Source organism: Crocuta crocuta, unplaced genomic scaffold (assembly GCF_008692635.1).
Source record: "Crocuta crocuta isolate KB4526 unplaced genomic scaffold, BGI_CrCroc_1.0 scaffold35, whole genome shotgun sequence".
NCBI lineage: Eukaryota > Metazoa > Chordata > Mammalia > Carnivora > Hyaenidae > Crocuta > Crocuta crocuta.
The window spans coordinates 3120043-3137308 of NW_027530625.1; the positions used below are offsets into that span (position 1 = coordinate 3120043).

A 17266-nucleotide genomic window follows, 5' to 3' on the forward strand; every position below is an offset into this window, starting at 1 on the left:
ACTTGACAAGTGAGTCTGTTTTAAATTATTTCAAATCCTCTGGAAACTGAATTTCTATATGTTCACTTCTCCCATTAGAAGTGGGTTGTGTTTCCAAAGTTGGTTTTCAAGTCAGTTGTTAGGAATTTGGAATTCACTTTCTAAAAAGAAAAAAAATGGTTTGGATTTTTGAGCTCACCCACATTTGAACCATAAAGGAGCCAGAATACTTTGCACCGACAAGGTAGAATATACTCTTGTAGCCCTAGTGGATGGAAAAGAAGTAAAATGGAATAAACAATTCATGAAGAGCACTAAGAAAAAAACAGATCTTATTAGAAAAGCCATAGTGGAAGAAGAACAAGAAAGACTATGTGACCTCAGGCAAGTTGTATACACTTCCTGACCTCCGTTTTTAAATCAGTAAAACTGGGTCTTTGAAGGGGCTAAATGAGATAATGCATGTACTAATGAGCTCTCCTTAATGGCTGCTGTTATAGAGGCACCAGTAGGATCTAAAACCAGGTTTCCTACACATTCTAGGTCCAGTGCTTTGCCTTGCAAATGGTTACGTTGGGACAGGAGTGAGGAGAAGAGGAGAAGTAGGTAGTGCTCTCCGCTGTTTGCGCACAATGGCCCCCCAGAGGTGTGTGGCGGCTCTCAGTCTGGGTGTTACCCACCTCTATCTAGTAGGAAGTTTCTTTTCCATTATCCGGGGGAGCACCCTGTTTCCCTTCTCTCACTGCTGCCTCTTCCCTATTGCCAGTACCCTCCCCCCCCCAGCACTGGGAGACTGGACTGGCTCTCCCAGCAGCCAGGGTGACCTGACCCCAGTGACCTCAGGAAGCAAGCAAAGGCAGCAGAAGCTGTTGTTGTTGTTGCTTTTGTTGCTTGTTTAAAAAAAGGGAAAGATAACACTCATTGGGTGCCTAGCACATCCCGGGCATAGTCCTGTGCATTTTAACATGTTCTCTCATTTACTTTTCATGGCAGCCCGCTGAGGAGTAGGTATGGTTATCCCATCTTGCAGACCAGGAGAGGAGGGCCTTAGATGGCCCGGCAAAGCTAACATGGCGAGGAAATCACAGAGCCGGGCTGCACATGCATGGCTGTCTGGCTGTCAAGCCCTTGCTGCAGCTGCCCTCTGGGTTCTCCAGGGAATGCACACATATGGTTGTCTGCAGTGTGTCCAGCCTTTCTGCCCTTATATAAACTTGACTGTGTACCCCTGGGAAGGAGAGGAGTGGAATGAGATTTAGCTTATTAACACCATTCACTTTAAAAATTGAGCAGTATCTGGCTTCCATCCCTCATTTCACATTGAATCACATAAGGGGGATGAAAACATATTGATTAGGGAAAAACTATTTATTAGAGGTAAAATTGTTTACCATGTAAATATGCTACATGTTCCATTATATAAGGCTTGGCATTTCAACATTTCATAATCTGTTGCATTTAATTAGGCACAGAACATAAAGTATGCATCACAAGTAAACCGGGGAAACACAATGGCAAATTTTTCTAAGATTTGTGCTTCATAAATTTTCAGTTTCCTAATTTCAGTAATGATGTTTTAGTGTCAGCTGCTACTTTTCCAAATAAGTGTCGAGCCTCTCCCTAACATATTTAATGCACAGAAGCAAAACTAGAGATGAACTCTAAAGTTCTCCATTCCTGCTTCCTGCAGATTCAGTCTTGAGGTAATAATTTTTCTTTTATTTAACATTGTTATTTAAATGATAAATGTAGTGATGGAATGTGAAGTGTGAGATACAATAATGTGAATTAATTAACTGGCTTGCAGTGACTGTAGAAACTTTGTAGATGGTTTAGCTTTATAACTTGAACATGGAGTTTTTGAAGCAGTCTGGAAATCTTAATGGCCCGAGATTTACAAAGTGTCTGATTTTAATTATTTCAAGAATCCTCGGACCTGCCAAGCTCCAAGCTTGTCCTCCCGCTAGATCACAGGAATGGGACTGTTGTTGGCGCCTGTAGTTGTGTGGGCCAATGCAGGGCCGCGTACATACACTCTTCGAGATTGTTAAATGACTTTTTAACTGATATTTGTAAGAAGCAGGCTGGTTCCTTTCTTTCATTGTAAAGTACATTGTTCTAACCAAAAAAAAAAAAAAAAAACCAATACCTGCTTATCTGAAATCAATTTGGATAATATTTGAAAACACACAGAAAAACACATAGAAATTACTTGTAAATCCACCCTAAAAGATAATCACATACTGATTGGTATGTGGGTCCTTGTGCTTTTTACCTGTGTATGTGTACATGTGCATACACATACCTGTGGATGTCTGTGAATATTTTTACCCCCAAAAATCTCATGCTGTGTGAAAGAAAAAACATGCCCTTCCCTTCTCTTTATAATATATTGTAAATATTTCCCTGTGTCCATAAATATTCTTCCTCAACATGATTTTTAATCAATGATCATATTCTAATACACAGATGTGCTATAAATTAATCTACCTTTTTTTCTAGCATAAGTAGGACTGTAGTGAATCACTTTGCACATATATCTCTAAATATTTCCTCAAGATATCTTCTTTTTTTTTTTTTTTTAATTTACTTCTAGGAGAGAGAGAGAGAGACAGCATGAGCAGGGGAGGGTCAGAGAGAGAGGGAGTCACAGACTGAAACAGGCTCCAGGCTCTGAGCTGGCAGTCAGCACAGAGCCCGACGCGGGGCTCGAACCCACGAACCGCGAGATCATGACCCAAGCGAAAGTCGGACGCTTAACCGACTAAGCCAGCCAGGCGCCCCATGATAACTTCTTAGCAATGCTGATGCAAAGGGTATATGCATAGTGATGGCTTACTTTCCAGAAAGATTATGCTACATAATAAGAAAACTGTATCTATCTCCCTAGGTTTACTTATTTAATGAGAATGTTTTTGATTTCCGGGGCACCTGGGTGGCTCAGTTGGTTAAGCATCCGACTCTTGATTTTGGCTTGAGTCATGATCTCACGGTTGGTGAGATCCAGCCCTGTGCAGGCTCTGCGCTGACAGAGCAGAGCCTGCTTGGGACTCTATCTCTCTCTCTACCCCTGCCCAATGCATGTGCATGCACTGTCTGTCTCTCTCTCTCTTAAAATAAATAAACATTTTTTTAAAAACATTTTTTATTTCCTGAAGCTGACGAATTTGTTCTTTGTAGAGCTCCAAAGGTCATGGTGACACATAGAAACAGTTGCCTGAATGAGCCCCATTTTTATAGCCAGAGGTCTTTACTAAGCACACCCCATGAGGGGCACTCCCAGACTATACTGGCCCAAAGAGGTTTAAATGTAACCAGAGTTGGCTTATTCACTGAAGGCAACAGTCTGAAACTAGGGTATACATGATCCACAAAGTAGCCCAAGATTTTCCAGAGTTACTAGGGCGTGGTTGTAAGGTTTTCACTGGCCAGCTCTCCACATGTATGTATACATACTCTTTCCTAAAACCCATGAGTCTCAGAAAGCCACTGTTGTGAAAGCATCATGCGGGTTTTTTCCCTTCCTCTGCTTTGTCACTTGCCATTTTTTCACTTTATGAAAGGAATACTCCCACCTTATATGATGGCCCATCGGCTCCAAAGTGTGAGACCCTCTCTGGTGCCCACCAAAGGGTTGTGTGAAAGGTTGATAACCAAACCCCCTTCAATCAGCACTTTATAAGCCTGCACCCCTCTGATTAAGAAATGCATGTGTGATTTTTTAAAAAGTTGCTTTTGATGGTCAAAGTAAGTACTTTTATTAAAATAAGTTTGTATTGCTTTGATCAATTTTAGACTAATTGTAATGATAGTTTAATCCAGAAGGACATATTAAACATGTAGAGCCTTATAATTACAGGAAATAAAAATTGTGAAATTTTCAATTTCCATATATTTCTTTTGTAGAGCATAAAAGTATATTGCATTAGGATAATACAGGAGGAAAATGTAATGAAAATACACTTCTAAGAACAAAAGAGGAGGCAAAATTTTTGAGTGTTAAAGAAAAGCAAGTTTATGTATTTTTAAAATGGATAGCGGGTATCAAATTGCTTTGCTATTTAATAAATTCAGTTGGATACATTTTAAAGAATTGCGTTACAGTTTTATTTAAAATGTCAACATTTATGACATACTGAAATAACATTGTTTATAACTATATAAACTTATAATGAAAAATTGTAGATGCCAACTTAAAAAATGTGCAAAGGACAAATTTGTGTGAGCGGGTACCTGATTATTCAAAATTTCTTGAGGAGCTATTCCAGCAAAAAGTGTGCAGTCCGCTGACACAGGACAGGTACCTGGCTGGGAAAGCTGCCTCACCTGGCCTCAGGTGGCCCCACCTGACCCCGTTCCCCAGTAAACTTCATAGAAATCTCAGGCTTAGCCTTCGTCTTCCCTCCACTTCCCCTCCACTCAGTGTGGCCTTGCAGAGGGGAGGTGTGATGGTGCCTCTTCAGGCTCTCCCCTGCCTAGAGCACTCCCCGCTGTCCTGTTCCTTCACCGGAGGCTGCGGGTTCTTCACGTGCCTTAACTGGTGCCCATCCCCAGGCCTTCCCCTGCTCTCTCCGTGCCCTCATTCTCCCCAGTGGGAACGGTCCTTTCTCGTTAGGCCTCCGCTCGGATGTCACATCTTCCAGAAACCCTCCTCCGATCGCCTTTCCTTTAGAACAGTTGCCCCTTCCTGTCTCACCACAATAGAGGAGTTTAAAGGTTGAAAGGAGAAAAGGGAGTTAAGTTAGGGAGTATGAAGAGGGAAGCAGCAGCTGACATTTTTGGCTTGTTTGTGTCAACAGAGCTTTGAGAGTTTTGCTCCTCTGAAATAGGGAGTCTCAATAAACATGCTATCGAGTTGAGCTGAAGCTGAGGTCCAGTTCAGGCCCCACCTTACCTCAGAAGTCTCTGGTTTCCCAGACCTGCTAGGACTTCTCCTCCAGGCCTTGTTGCACTTAGAATCTGTACTGTTACACTGGCTGTGTGATCATCACTGTCCTGCAATTTTTGCTAATTGTTTTGAGTGTCTCGCATTGTTTTATAATCAGATTGCAAATTCTGGGCAGGTAGAGGTACATGTTTATTTATTCTTTTATCTCCTCATAGCACATAGTGTAGTATTGACCATAATACTCATTAGTATCTCAATTGATATAAAAAAGGAAAAAATTGATGGGGAAAAAAATCAATTGGGGAAAAATGGTGCTGACATCTGGACCTGGATCTGTCACACTTTGCTGTGCGGTTTTAGGCAACTAGTATAGTCTGGATCTCTTGTTCCTTCACTGGTAACACTGGGGTGATAGCAATTGCTAAGTAACAGTCTTCAGCTAATTACCATGAGCCAAATCTTTAATATACCCAACTATTCTAGGAGTTTGTCTGTTTTTAGATTTCATCATATAAAAACATTTGACTTTTTAATTTTTTTATTGTTTTATTTATTTCTGAGAGAGAGCAGGGGAGGGTCAGAGAGAGAGGGAGATACAGAATCCGAAACAGTCTCCAGGCTCTGGGCTAGTTGTCAGCACAGAGCCTGATGCGGGGCTCAAACCCACGAACTGTGAGATCATGACCTGAGCCAAAGTCAGACACTTAACCGACTGAGCCACCCAGGCGCCCCAACAGTTGACTTTTTAAAGCAATTGACAGTCTGCCGCTGAATAGAGTTCGGGAAACGCATGGCTCTAGTAAATGAGCAGGACTGGAAGCTTTTCTGGCCATGTCTTGGCCTTGCAGAAGGGACCCAGAAAACCAGCAGCCTGCAAAATGTTCTCTACTCATTTCCCCAACTGCCAGAGGCTCATAGTCTGGGAGCTGATAGCAATGAACATGAATAGGAGGAAAGTAGTTGTATTTTTATTCCCCCCCCCTCTCTCTCTCTTTAAAATTCTCATTTTTAATTGATCTTAAAATCTTGCCTGGCCCTTCGCCCTCTGCACAGTCCAGAGTCATGAGTCCTTGATACATGGCTCAGAAGAGAAGCACGGGACAGTGCATTCCCTTTCTCTCCCCCAATTTCCTGCCTGGGTTTCTATTCTGGGACCAACGTAGAGGCCATTCCAGTTCCAAGCTGGGGCAAGCCCTGCTCCACTTAGTGTCCCATGTGTATAGCCTGGCTCCACTGGGAGCACCGTGTAGAAGGGACACACGTGATCTGTAGCTTTTAGTGCTTCCTCCAGGGTGAGGGTGGGGATTCTTTTGCAACTAATTGTATCCATCGGTTTTTAAAAGGTGAAAGAAATTCCTGAACTTAGGTGTCGATTTATGCATTAATTAAACTGATCTTAGTTGCAGCAGTGTGGTCTTAATAGCTGCTTGCTGCAATACCCAAATCCCTGATATCAGAATGTGACGTGCATATTTTAATTTGAGAAATAGTTTAACATTTTTAGATATTCATTTAGATGTGGTTATGCAGGTTAAACATAACGTATGATCACTGCTTCTTTCATTGCTTCCAATTAAACCTTGCTTGTTAGTTTAACCTCTAGGTAATCCCATCAAACAATTGATGTCAAGGAAACACTGCCCACAGTAGCTTCGGATGAGTGGCCATTAATTTTAATTGCCTTGATATTAAAGATTAAGAAGTATTGGGACTAGCAGAATAGAAACGATCTGATGTCAAGCAAATCCACTTGCTAAAGCTTCCCCAGGCTGCTGGTGATATTAAAATTTTACTGTGAGAATTAAATAAACCTTTATTAGTGATGACTGTTGTTTGATTGGTCCAGGGGTATGCATAAACACAGGATTCTTGCATAGCTAGAGATGAGACCTTCAGTGGTACCCAGATTCCTCAATTATGAAACTGTTAATAAAGCTGTAATCTGATTTTCCAGGCTAGGTTTCATTAATGTATTATAGCTTCCCTGATTGTCAAGGTAATATTAACTACAAAGTACAGAATCCAACAGAGAATTGTTTAGAAGAAGAGAATTCTAAGATGGGCCTTTGTTGCTAAATTCAGAGTTGGGGAATTTTCATTAATTATACATAAGAAATGCCAAATTCCCTCTCAACCAGGACTGTCTCCCTTTGCACCCTAGATATATTCAATACTTAACTCTTTCGAAGGCCTGCCAGTCTTATTCAGACAAACTAGTGTGGTTTTATATGTTGAAGGAGCTTTCTGCAAACCAGCCCTGTACGTCTGCCTCCTGAGCTGAGAGTGTGCTTCTGAAGCATGAGGTAGGGTCTAAGAGAACTTACTTTAACCAGTATAATCAGAACAGATCCCTTTATGCTGCTTTTTCAATCTTGAGTCAGAATTTTGTTCTTAGAGTCGTATCATGGGACTAGGTCCTGATAGTCCCTGAGGCTGACTTCTTTCTGGTGCAGAAATCACTCCCAGAGCATCTGTCTCCATGTTCCTGGAGGCCTGCGTCCCGCATTAGCATCATCTCTGGCTTCTCCCTCTCCCCTTGACCTCTACAGCTGACCCGTGGGCAAATTCTGCCAGTTCCTCCCCCATGATAGCTTCCCTCTCCATAACTACTACTCTACCTGGCTCAGGCCTCCACTGCCTCCTCACCTGTGCACTCACCTGGCTCTTCCTCCCACTCCCACATCCTACAATGATTGTGTGCTCCTACCCCAAGCACAAGGGGTTCAAAAAAGGAAGGGCAGAGAAAGCCAGCGGCCTAGTGGGGTTCAATCCCTCAGGGCTGTTTGAGAACCTTAATATTGTGACCGTCTAGGTGCTGGACCATCTAGGGCCAGTGATTGGAAATGAGAGAGAACAGATATTGGTTCCTAATACAGAACTGTATATCCACTAGAATCGTCCAATGGTGGAATCGGGGACTTCTGTAAGGTATGAAGTACCACATTTCTAGAGGTGGAGATGCCCTGAACACAAAGAGAAAACAGAGAAGGAGGTGCAGGTTTAGAGGACACATGAATTGCATTTTAGACCTATTGAGCTGGAGGCTGTGGCAAAACATTTTATATGTAAATGTCCTTAAAAAATTAAGAACTGAAATTCTTTATAGAAGTTAGGGATAGAGATGGAAATCTGGGAGGGAGTCATCACAGAGACAATGATTGAAATCATTAATATGGATAAGATTGCTCAAGGAGAGAGAGAAGAGGGCCAAGAACTGAGTTTTGGAGAACACACACACACACACACACACACACACACACACACACACACCCTGGCGTGTCAGATTCTGTTGAAAGAGCAAACAAGGAAAAAGAAAAGGCCATTGGCTTGGGGGCAGGTGTTATGCCTGCGTCACCTCCTCATTTGGCCTCCCAGCCCTGAGATTGTTAAGATTGAATGAGAAAATGTATTCAGAGGGCTCTGCATAATGCACATAGGCACAACTGTCATTGAATGACAGTTATTATAACCACTACTATTTGATCGGAAGGAAGGAAGGGATACGTATGGCCCTTAAGGCAGGGGAGGAATAATAGTGGAACAGAAACAGCTAGGAAGCCCCGATGTGTAACATATTTACTTCCCAATGCGTTTTGGCCTGTTTCTGTCTGCTGAACCTACACTCCCAGTTGCCACATGGGTCCTCGGTAAGCATGCCTGCCTATGTGTGTGTGCACATGTGTGCACACAGTGATTCCCCAGTGTGAGATGGCATGTGGGCAGCAGTAAGGCCAACACTGTCTTCCTCCCATGGTTTCCTTGCCAGAGTTCTCTGGCTTCTTCTGGAAGGATGAGTGCCACAGGTTGAAGAATGAGAGTTCTATTTCCAAAGCAATTAAAGACTTGGCAGAGATGGTCAGTAAGCATGCCCACTGGTGTAAATTGGGTTGGAGGGCTCTTACTACTCCTTATTTTTCCTCAGGGCCCCTGAATAGCTGTTCAGAATAAAACAGTGACCCACCCAGCCTGATACTACAGCAACATGCCCCTTTGACAGATTATTAAGAAGTTATTGAAGAGTAATTTTAAACCGTTACTTTAACAAAAGGGAGGTCAGAGCCTTTTATATAGCAGGTGGGTACCTTTTTATAAACTGCTGTGTGGGTTTTAGTTTCTTTACATAGCTCAGCTACAGGTGCCTGAACACGTCATGTAGCTATGAGCAATGAGTCTTGGGCTGAAGTTTGGCTGTCAGTGAAATGTGATGAAATCTTCCTGTTGCCAAGTTCCTCTTTAGAAATCCCTTCCATTTGCACGGGCTGACATCATAAGTAGTTTGCAAAAGAAAGAAGCATATTCCACCTGATGAAATCAGAGCCGCTCCCCTGTATTTGCATTTGACCTTATTGGAATTACTTGAATTTTCAAGTTGTGACCTTCTCATGTGTTAACTGGCAGAGCTTGAACAGCCATCTTGGCAGACACACAGTGCCTTCTAAGACTGGAGATAAAGGGACTTTTCATCCATTATTAATTGATGTTACTCTTTTCAGCAGACCAAACATGATTCTACTGTCCAGCTGCCAAAATCATCCCAGAGCCAAAAAGAATCAGTCATTCCTTCACAAGTATTTATTATTTACCTCGCTTAACAAATGTTTCCTTTAGTTTTCTCGGCTACTTTCAGGGTACTGATCATTCATGTACTAACTGGTATATACCCACTGAATCCTTTCTATGATACCAAGGAGTTGGTATCATTCCGAGAGTTTGTGAAAAGAGAAACCAAGCCCCCTACAACCATGATGCATTAGCCACAGGATGGGATTGATTACAAGCTAGGAACTGAGTATCTCCCAAGGCATCCCCTTGGTATTCCGACAGTTATTACTGGAAATTTGACTCTTTCTTCCCCCTTTTGACCTTTCTTACCCTTCACTCATGTCCCTGCAATTTGTAGGTATCCAACTGGTTTGGCAACAAACGAATCAGGTACAAGAAGAATATCGGCAAGTTTCAGGAAGAAGCCAACCTCTATGCCGCGAAGACAGCTGTGACGGCCGCGCACGCAGTAGCTGCAGCCGTGCAGAACAACCAGACCAACTCACCCACCACGCCAAATTCTGGTGCGTATTGGGTGCTCGCTCCCTACTCGGCTCAGGCCTTATGCCACGAAACCCTGTCCCCCACACCAGGAAACAAGAGCCAGACTGAGGACACAGTGGATTTATAATGGAAGATTTATATTAAAATGAGGGCTTATCCCCGGGATGGGTGAATGAGTGGATGGCCAGAGCCTGTAAACCCACTGTTCCTAATGAGTGCCACTCGCTACTGGTAGATTCTGGAACTTTTACACTTACTAGTGGTTTTGAATTCAGCAATTAGGCAAAGCACTATCGCTAATAATTATTTTAACTATATTGTCCCATGGATCATTTTAAGGTCCACATTGATCTGTCAGAGAATGAGTGGAATAGCCGGAGGGGGAAGTTTACCTGTTGCCGTGTGTAATGAAGCTAGAATGTTGGAGTACAGCAGGGATGCCTACTTACTCTAGCTGCAGGCTCCAGTGTGCTTTCCTTCTTAGCATTTCTTTAACACCTGTGCTGACTTGGTAGGTGGTTAGCTGTGAGGAGTATAGCACTTGATACGTGGATGTGATACCTGCAGTATCATGGTGCATCCTGGCTATATTTTATGTGACATTTGCGATGGAGTTAGAAACATCTAAAAATTACAAAGCACTTGAGTAGCAGTGAAAGGTGTGTAGCGAGTTCAGTAGATGGACCCGAGATGCAATTCAAGGACTTTTCTAAGCAGATCTTTTTAATAATGTGTTTAAAAGTTCAGAAAGGAAAGGGTTTTTGTTTATTTGTTTTGTTGTCTATCTCCTGCCCTCCTTCCCCTCCCCTTTCCTGCCCCAACCCTCCCACCCCCAATTCTTTTTAATGAAACATAAACCGATGAAAGTTAGGTAGAAGACATGGCTAACAAAGAGCTTCAGAAAAACGTTTCTTCTCTGAATAATTGTCCGCCATGACAGTTAACAATGACGAAGGGCTCATTTAATGACCAAGTCCCAGAGATAAATGAAAAAAAGGGGGTGGTTCCAGGCCAGCTGCTGGGTGTTTTTCTGTTTACTTTGATTTCCTCTTTGTTTCTTATTTGGGCTTCCCCATTGGTAGGGCTTTCCTGGCTGCAGAATGAATCCCGGGACCTAACTCTTTGGAGATGTTCTCCATCTTCTTAGATCTGGAAATGCTTTATGTTGTACACGACCTTTCCCTTCTGCACCTTTTCTCCTTTCCCTGCCTCTAGGTCTTTGAGGATTATGTGTGTAGCTCTCTGTTATTCAGCTACTTAACTCTTTCCTTTCCAGGTTCTTCTGGTTCTTTTAACCTCCCAAATTCTGGGGACATGTTCATGAACATGCAGAGTCTGAATGGGGATTCTTACCAAGGGTCCCAAGTCGGAGCCAATGTGCAATCACAGGTAGGAGAAATGCCCCAAATGGGGCCTTTCTAGCAGGGTAGGGTTTGGGCTCAAAACTCCATACTCTTACCCCATGGAAGTGGTCTGCACCTCTGTGCAGACCCTGTGCTGGGTGCTTCCAAACGTGACCCATCTGCCCCACCATTTAATTTAATAAGAAGTCAAGTGAACAGTGGCTTTTGAAGATTCAAACCTGATGAACTTTGTGAATGCATTCGGCTCTGGCTTGAGCTCATGGACAGGGTTGGGTGCATCTTACTTTCGTAACAACACAAAACAAAAATTGTGTGTGCCAGTATGTGTAGGCTTTAAAAACATGTACACCTGTTTCCTTTCCGGATTTTTAAAAGTCGGAATAAAAAAAAATCTGAGTGCTTAAACTATATTCCAGGTACAACTCTTTTCTCATCTTCTTAACTGAGAACAGCCACTTGCACTTATGCATGTAAGTGTGTGCGCACATGCGTGTGGGAGGGAGAGATCCCATATACATATGTATAAGTCATGTTCACCCACAGCCACACGCATTTCATTGATGTAATGGGAAGTGTACACTGCAATGAAGATGTTACTGTTTGGCTGGCATGAAAAACAAAGATGTGTGAGTTTAAATATGCAAAGAATTGTTGAAATTCTGCCAGTCACATTTGATTGATAAATTTGTCTTTCATTGAAGATGCTAAACCCTCATGGCACACATAATTCAAATTGTTTCCTTTTGTAAATGATTATGTTTTAATAGATTTGGGATGATGAATTTTGTTTCGTCTCACTTCTAGGTGGATACCCTCCGTCATGTTATCAATCAGACGGGAGGCTACAGTGATGGCCTTGGGGGAAACTCACTGTACAGTCCACATAATTTAAATGTGAGTACTCTGGGGAACCAGATTCGAAGAGCTGTAGGAACAGCGTCAGGTAAACAGTGACTGATAAATAAATTAATGGCCATTTGACTTGGCTTCTCACCTTGTTGGCAGGTGGGGAAGGCAGCATTTTTGCCATACTTTCATTTTATGAACCTAAACACTTGATGTTACCCAGATGCCCCTAGAAGTCCTCACAGATGCTCAGGAGTGGCCAGCATTCTGTCGTCAATAGGGACTCGAGCATCAGCCCATTAAGATGCCATCTCCTACTGGCTGTGCTGTGTCACAGGGAGATGGTAAGAAACAGGTCATTTATCTGTCTTAGAATCAAGCAGTAGGACACATTCCCAAACACATCCCAAGAGAAGGGGACAGCCTTGGGGGGCCCCCAGACAGATCAACAGACCAAGTGAAACAAAGAATTCCATTCTGAAGAGCGAGTTGGGCCGCACTGTCAATGTGTATGCAACACATGTTCAGCAGTTTTTAGCCTTTCAATTCTTTTTAATTATGGAGAAAAGAATTTTAACTTTTGTAACCCATTCACCAGGACTCTGCTTTGACCCCACACTGACATGGATGGAAAATGGCAAAGCACTCAGCTCCTGAAAGGGAGCCCGGGGAGGGGAGGGTTAGGTCATGGGGGGAGAGCCGGGGAGGGGAGTGGTGGAGGGAATCTGGAATCCCAGACTCTGGAGGAAATGAACCGCCTCAAGCGTGGTGGTAGAGTCGGGAGGAAAGTGGACAAATTTCTCCCTTTTCAGGGCCTTGGCTTGCCTTGAGAGTAAATATTAATGATTGAAAAAGTGATTGAGGATGTTCAATTGTAAAGGGAAGAAAGGACCATTAAATACTCAAATCTTTTACATTTGAAATGTCAAATCTTTCTTTTTGGGTTTATAAATAACTCATAATAACCCACAACAAACCATATAAAAAGCCTTTTAGTTGCATTTCTCCTTTTTCATTTAAGTGTTTTGAAATGCTTCAGAGAATGTGCGATATCCTTATCAACATGATAAAATATGAAACCGTGATTGCCCGCAGCATTTTACAGACATGAATTCCATCTTCACTGATGAGGCTTGATAAGGCGCTGTTGTATAATACAGTGCATAATCTCAAACCACCAGAGTAAGGATTAATTTATTTTGAAAAAAAGAATGCTTGCTGACAACCTCTCCTCCAGCTGCCGTGCTGGGTAAAAATATTGTACATTTGTTGTTTATAAATGTGGATAAAGGAGGAATGATGTTTACTTCAGATGGAATATCTTTAGACTTATATCTGTGTACGAGTTTTTCTTCTTCTAAGTGGATTTTCATACCTGAGGGGTAAAAACAGCTTACCATTCCGATAGAGAAGAGGGTTTCTTAGAGTCCCACAAACACACACGAGCACATCACCGCCCTACCTGCACTCTGGAGGCTCTGAAAATACATCTCCATGGTGTGGTCTTCTTCCTCGCCAGAGTCTGATATGCCTCAAGCCCAGAAGACCCTTGTCCCTTCGGCTCTGGGCATCTTAGTGGCTGTGGGGTTGTTTGGTCCCCCCCCCACCCCACCCCCGACTCTCTTTCTCTTGGTCCCGGAGGGAGGAAAGATACTTTACATGAAGAACTGTGTACAGTCAATCAGAAGATGGGTGCTCACTAAGAACAACGGCCGTGGGAGAGGGGAAGATGCCCAACACAGAGCTCACCTAACAGCAGGAGCCAGGCCGGGTAGGGCTCTAGACAGAGTTCTCAGGAGCCTGGTGACACAGGCCTCAAAAAAGACATTGTAGATGGACTGGCAGAAGAAGCTGCAGACAGCTATAGAAGGAGGCAGGGGCACCTCTTGGCCCGCAGTGACACTGGCGCGGGAGGTCCAGGTCTGCGGGCAGCGGAGCGCGAGGCTGGGCTGAGCCGCAGGCGCTGGGTGTCAGCCAGCTCACCCTCGCCTTCTCTCTGGAAAGGCCCGCCCCGTCACTTTCACTCAATGTCCCCCAACTCGCAAGCCCAGCACCTCCCTCTTCTTGACTGACATAAAAATATGTAGCGACAAGCTGTCTGCCACAGCAGAAATCTGATCAGACATTGATTTCAGCAATTGCCTCTATAGGCCAAGACACGAGGCAAATTTGTTCCTGAGTACTGTTATTGCCGATGCAGGTCGAGGCAGGAAGGGCCAGCGGCGTGTGAAAAGCAGTAGCAACATCCCAAATAGGAGCCCCAGTTAGAGATAATTGGAATACAGATTTGAATAGTGTGCTCCTCCACAGTGCATGCGTTTTCATTCTGGAAGATCCTGTTTGGAAGGAAATTCTGGCCTTCATTTTCCAAGGGTTACAGTAGCCGGCTGTCAAGCGGGTACGGAACAGGGGCGGGCCACTTCTTGTCTATGGCGACGAGGATCAGGCTGGGCTGAAGTTTACACCTCGTGGAGCCCGAGGTCTTGCTGAGGCGCTGCACTCAGCCTCTCCCCCCTCCCTTCTTAAAAGATTTCTTTCCGAGTCACTTTCTTTTTACAGCAAATCAAAGGCCGAGCCGCGTGCCAGCCTGAGACTTAGCCGAGGCCCTCCTTCAGCGCGCTGATTTATGGCCAAGTCTTTACTTGGTGGGATGGATTTGTTTTACATGCATTTAATCCCACTTTAACACATGCTTCAAACTCCTGCCAAAGTGGGTTTAGAAAATACATTTTGCTAATGTATCTTTGCTCTCATGTTGTCATCTGGGTGTTTTAAATTGGGGAGCGGAATTAATATGGAGACGTGCACCCGCTGAACTGTGTTTCTCCTTTCAGGCTAATGGAGGCTGGCAGGACGCAACAACTCCATCTTCTGTGACTTCCCCTACAGAAGGCCCAGGAAGTGTGCACTCTGATACCTCTAACTAATCTCTGGCAACACTTTTCCCTGAGCTGACATGCCTTGCTAAGTGCATTCAGAGCAATAGGAGGAAAAGGAAAGCGTTTTTGTAGCCCACCACCTACAGCTTTACTGTAAAACCTTGTCTTATTAGAGAACTTGGTAAATCAGTTTTTTAAAGGAATCATAATCATTTGTATTTATACTTAAAAACACACAATGTTAAAAAAGCACTTTATCCAATTAGGCCAAGATTTAACATTGTTGACAGTCCTGTAGCTATTTTATCATAATTTATTATCAATATTTTACATTAATGGTTTCACAGTTGCCAATTACTTGGCCTTAAGGGTAAAAAGTACAATATATGCTAAACCTCAATCGTTAGAGCAGATGCAAAGATTCACCTCACCTAAATTGAATTTCTCGCATTTTTCCATCGCGGACTTTGATTGTCTTTCTTTCATATCGCTAATGGGGTTGGAATAAAGGAGCTGTTTGGCTATCTCTGTTAACGATGGTTTGTTTAAGAATCTTCCTTGTCACGTTTGTGTTTCGATCTCTTACGTTATAATTAGATCAGAGACTGGTAGCATCTTTTCTCTCTCTGGAAGCACCAGTGCCCGGAGTCTGCTCGGTAATTAAATTATGGATCCAGATTGTTCTGAGAGATGAAGACCCTTGCTGCTGATAGAGGTGAACGCGAGGTCCGTCTGGGGCTGTACGGTGTGCGCTGGGTGCTGCACAGGCTTGTCAAGGTTTGCTACGTCCTCTGGGCATCCACGAAGGCCCTGCTCTCCGGAGTGTTGTATATAGTGTAGCAAAAGAGTATTTATACATCTCACCAATCAAAACACAGCTTTATTACCTCATGCGAACTCATACAAACCAATAGAATTTCCACATGTTCTGTAGCTTAGAGTGCTCACTTACTACCTCTGAACAATACTCACGCTGTAGTTTGTCTCTTTCTTACCTTTTGGCATCTTGTAATTAACTCTTTGTTTCCCTTCACAAAATGTAATGTACATTGTAATCTTTTAAAAGAAAAATCAGGGTTGCATTTGCAACTTTTAAAAAAAAAAATCAAGAGTGGAAACATCGGGTCTTCAATTAACACGGGATCAGCAAAACCGTTGTAAATACCGAGAAAGCATTTTGAATGTCCTTCATCTTGTTACTACTCCATGCAAAAGAAAAAAGAAAAAAAAAAGGCGGCGGCTAATTGTGATGCATTCAGATTTCAGTATTCAGTACTGTATATTTCACCCTGTGTAATGGGGCCCCCCCTCCTTTCTCTCTTTTTGTATTGTATGCGATTCTGAAACTGATTGAGTCATGAAAATAATTTGTGGCGGTGATTCTAATGTATTAAAAATGTTTCGTGTTCCTTTCTAACTGGATTACACCCTGGATTGAAAAAGTCTTCCTCGTGGTAGCTATATGTAGTTTCAAACATGAATAAACTTTTTNAGGTGGCGGCTAATTGTGTTGCATTCAGATTTCAGTATTCAGTACCGTATATTTCACCCTGTGTAATGGGGCCCCCCTCCTTTCTCTCATTTTGTATTGTATGCAATTCTGAAACAGATTGAGTCATGAAAATAATTTGTGGCGGTGATTCTAATGTATTAAAAATGTTTCGTGTTCCTTTCTAACTGGATTACACCCTGGATTGAAAAAGTCTTCCTCGTGGTAGCTATATGTAGTTTCAAACATGAATAAACTTTTTGCTTTCATGGTTAAGTGTTGCCCTTTCTTACTCCACCACGTGAGGCGGCCAGGGCAAGCAGAGCAGAAAGCCTGCCCCGAAGCAGGCTGGGCCAGTAAATGTGTGGCCGACCCAGAGGGACTCGGAAATGACCATGAAGCGGGGAGTACAGGAACAGCCCCTACCCACGGACCACTCTCTCTTTGTGCGGGCTCCTGGCTATAGCTCCTGGACCATCGCTACATGCCCCCCTACCCCTTGATCCTGTGTTCCAAGAGCACTGAAAGGTATTGTCCCCACGGGCAGAGATTAGGAAAGCAAAGCTCATAAAAGTTAAGCCAGTGCCACAAGGTCACAGACTTGGGATAACAAGGGCTGCCCTTTGCCCCCAGGTCTCTTTGGCGCTTGGAGCTCACACTCCCCTGACCTCATGATGCCCCTGGCCCTTGTTAGATGGAAAGACCATTTCCGTAATTTTATTTTTTTTAAGAGAGACAGAGTGCGAGTTGGCAAGAGGGGCAGAGGGAGAGAGAG

At 43.3% G+C, this 17266-nt stretch overlaps 1 protein-coding gene across 2 annotated transcripts in view; it reads left to right on the forward strand.

The window, feature by feature from the left end:
- PBX3 (PBX homeobox 3) overlaps window positions 1–16456 on the forward strand; it is a 215482-nt gene extending 199026 nt beyond the window's left edge. Inside the window, exons 6-9 of one of the 2 annotated variants that reach the window (XM_077768493.1) lie at window positions 9768–9933; window positions 11190–11302; window positions 12082–12171; window positions 14958–16456. In XM_077768493.1, coding sequence (XP_077624619.1) covers window positions 9768–9933; window positions 11190–11302; window positions 12082–12171; window positions 14958–15050 — 462 coding nt within the window. In that variant the 3' untranslated portion in view covers window positions 15051–16456. The remainder of the gene's footprint in view (window positions 1–9767; window positions 9934–11189; window positions 11303–12081; window positions 12172–14957) is intronic. The other variant, XM_077768494.1, reaches the window with a different exon arrangement.
- Window positions 16457–17266: the final 810 nt, after the last annotated feature.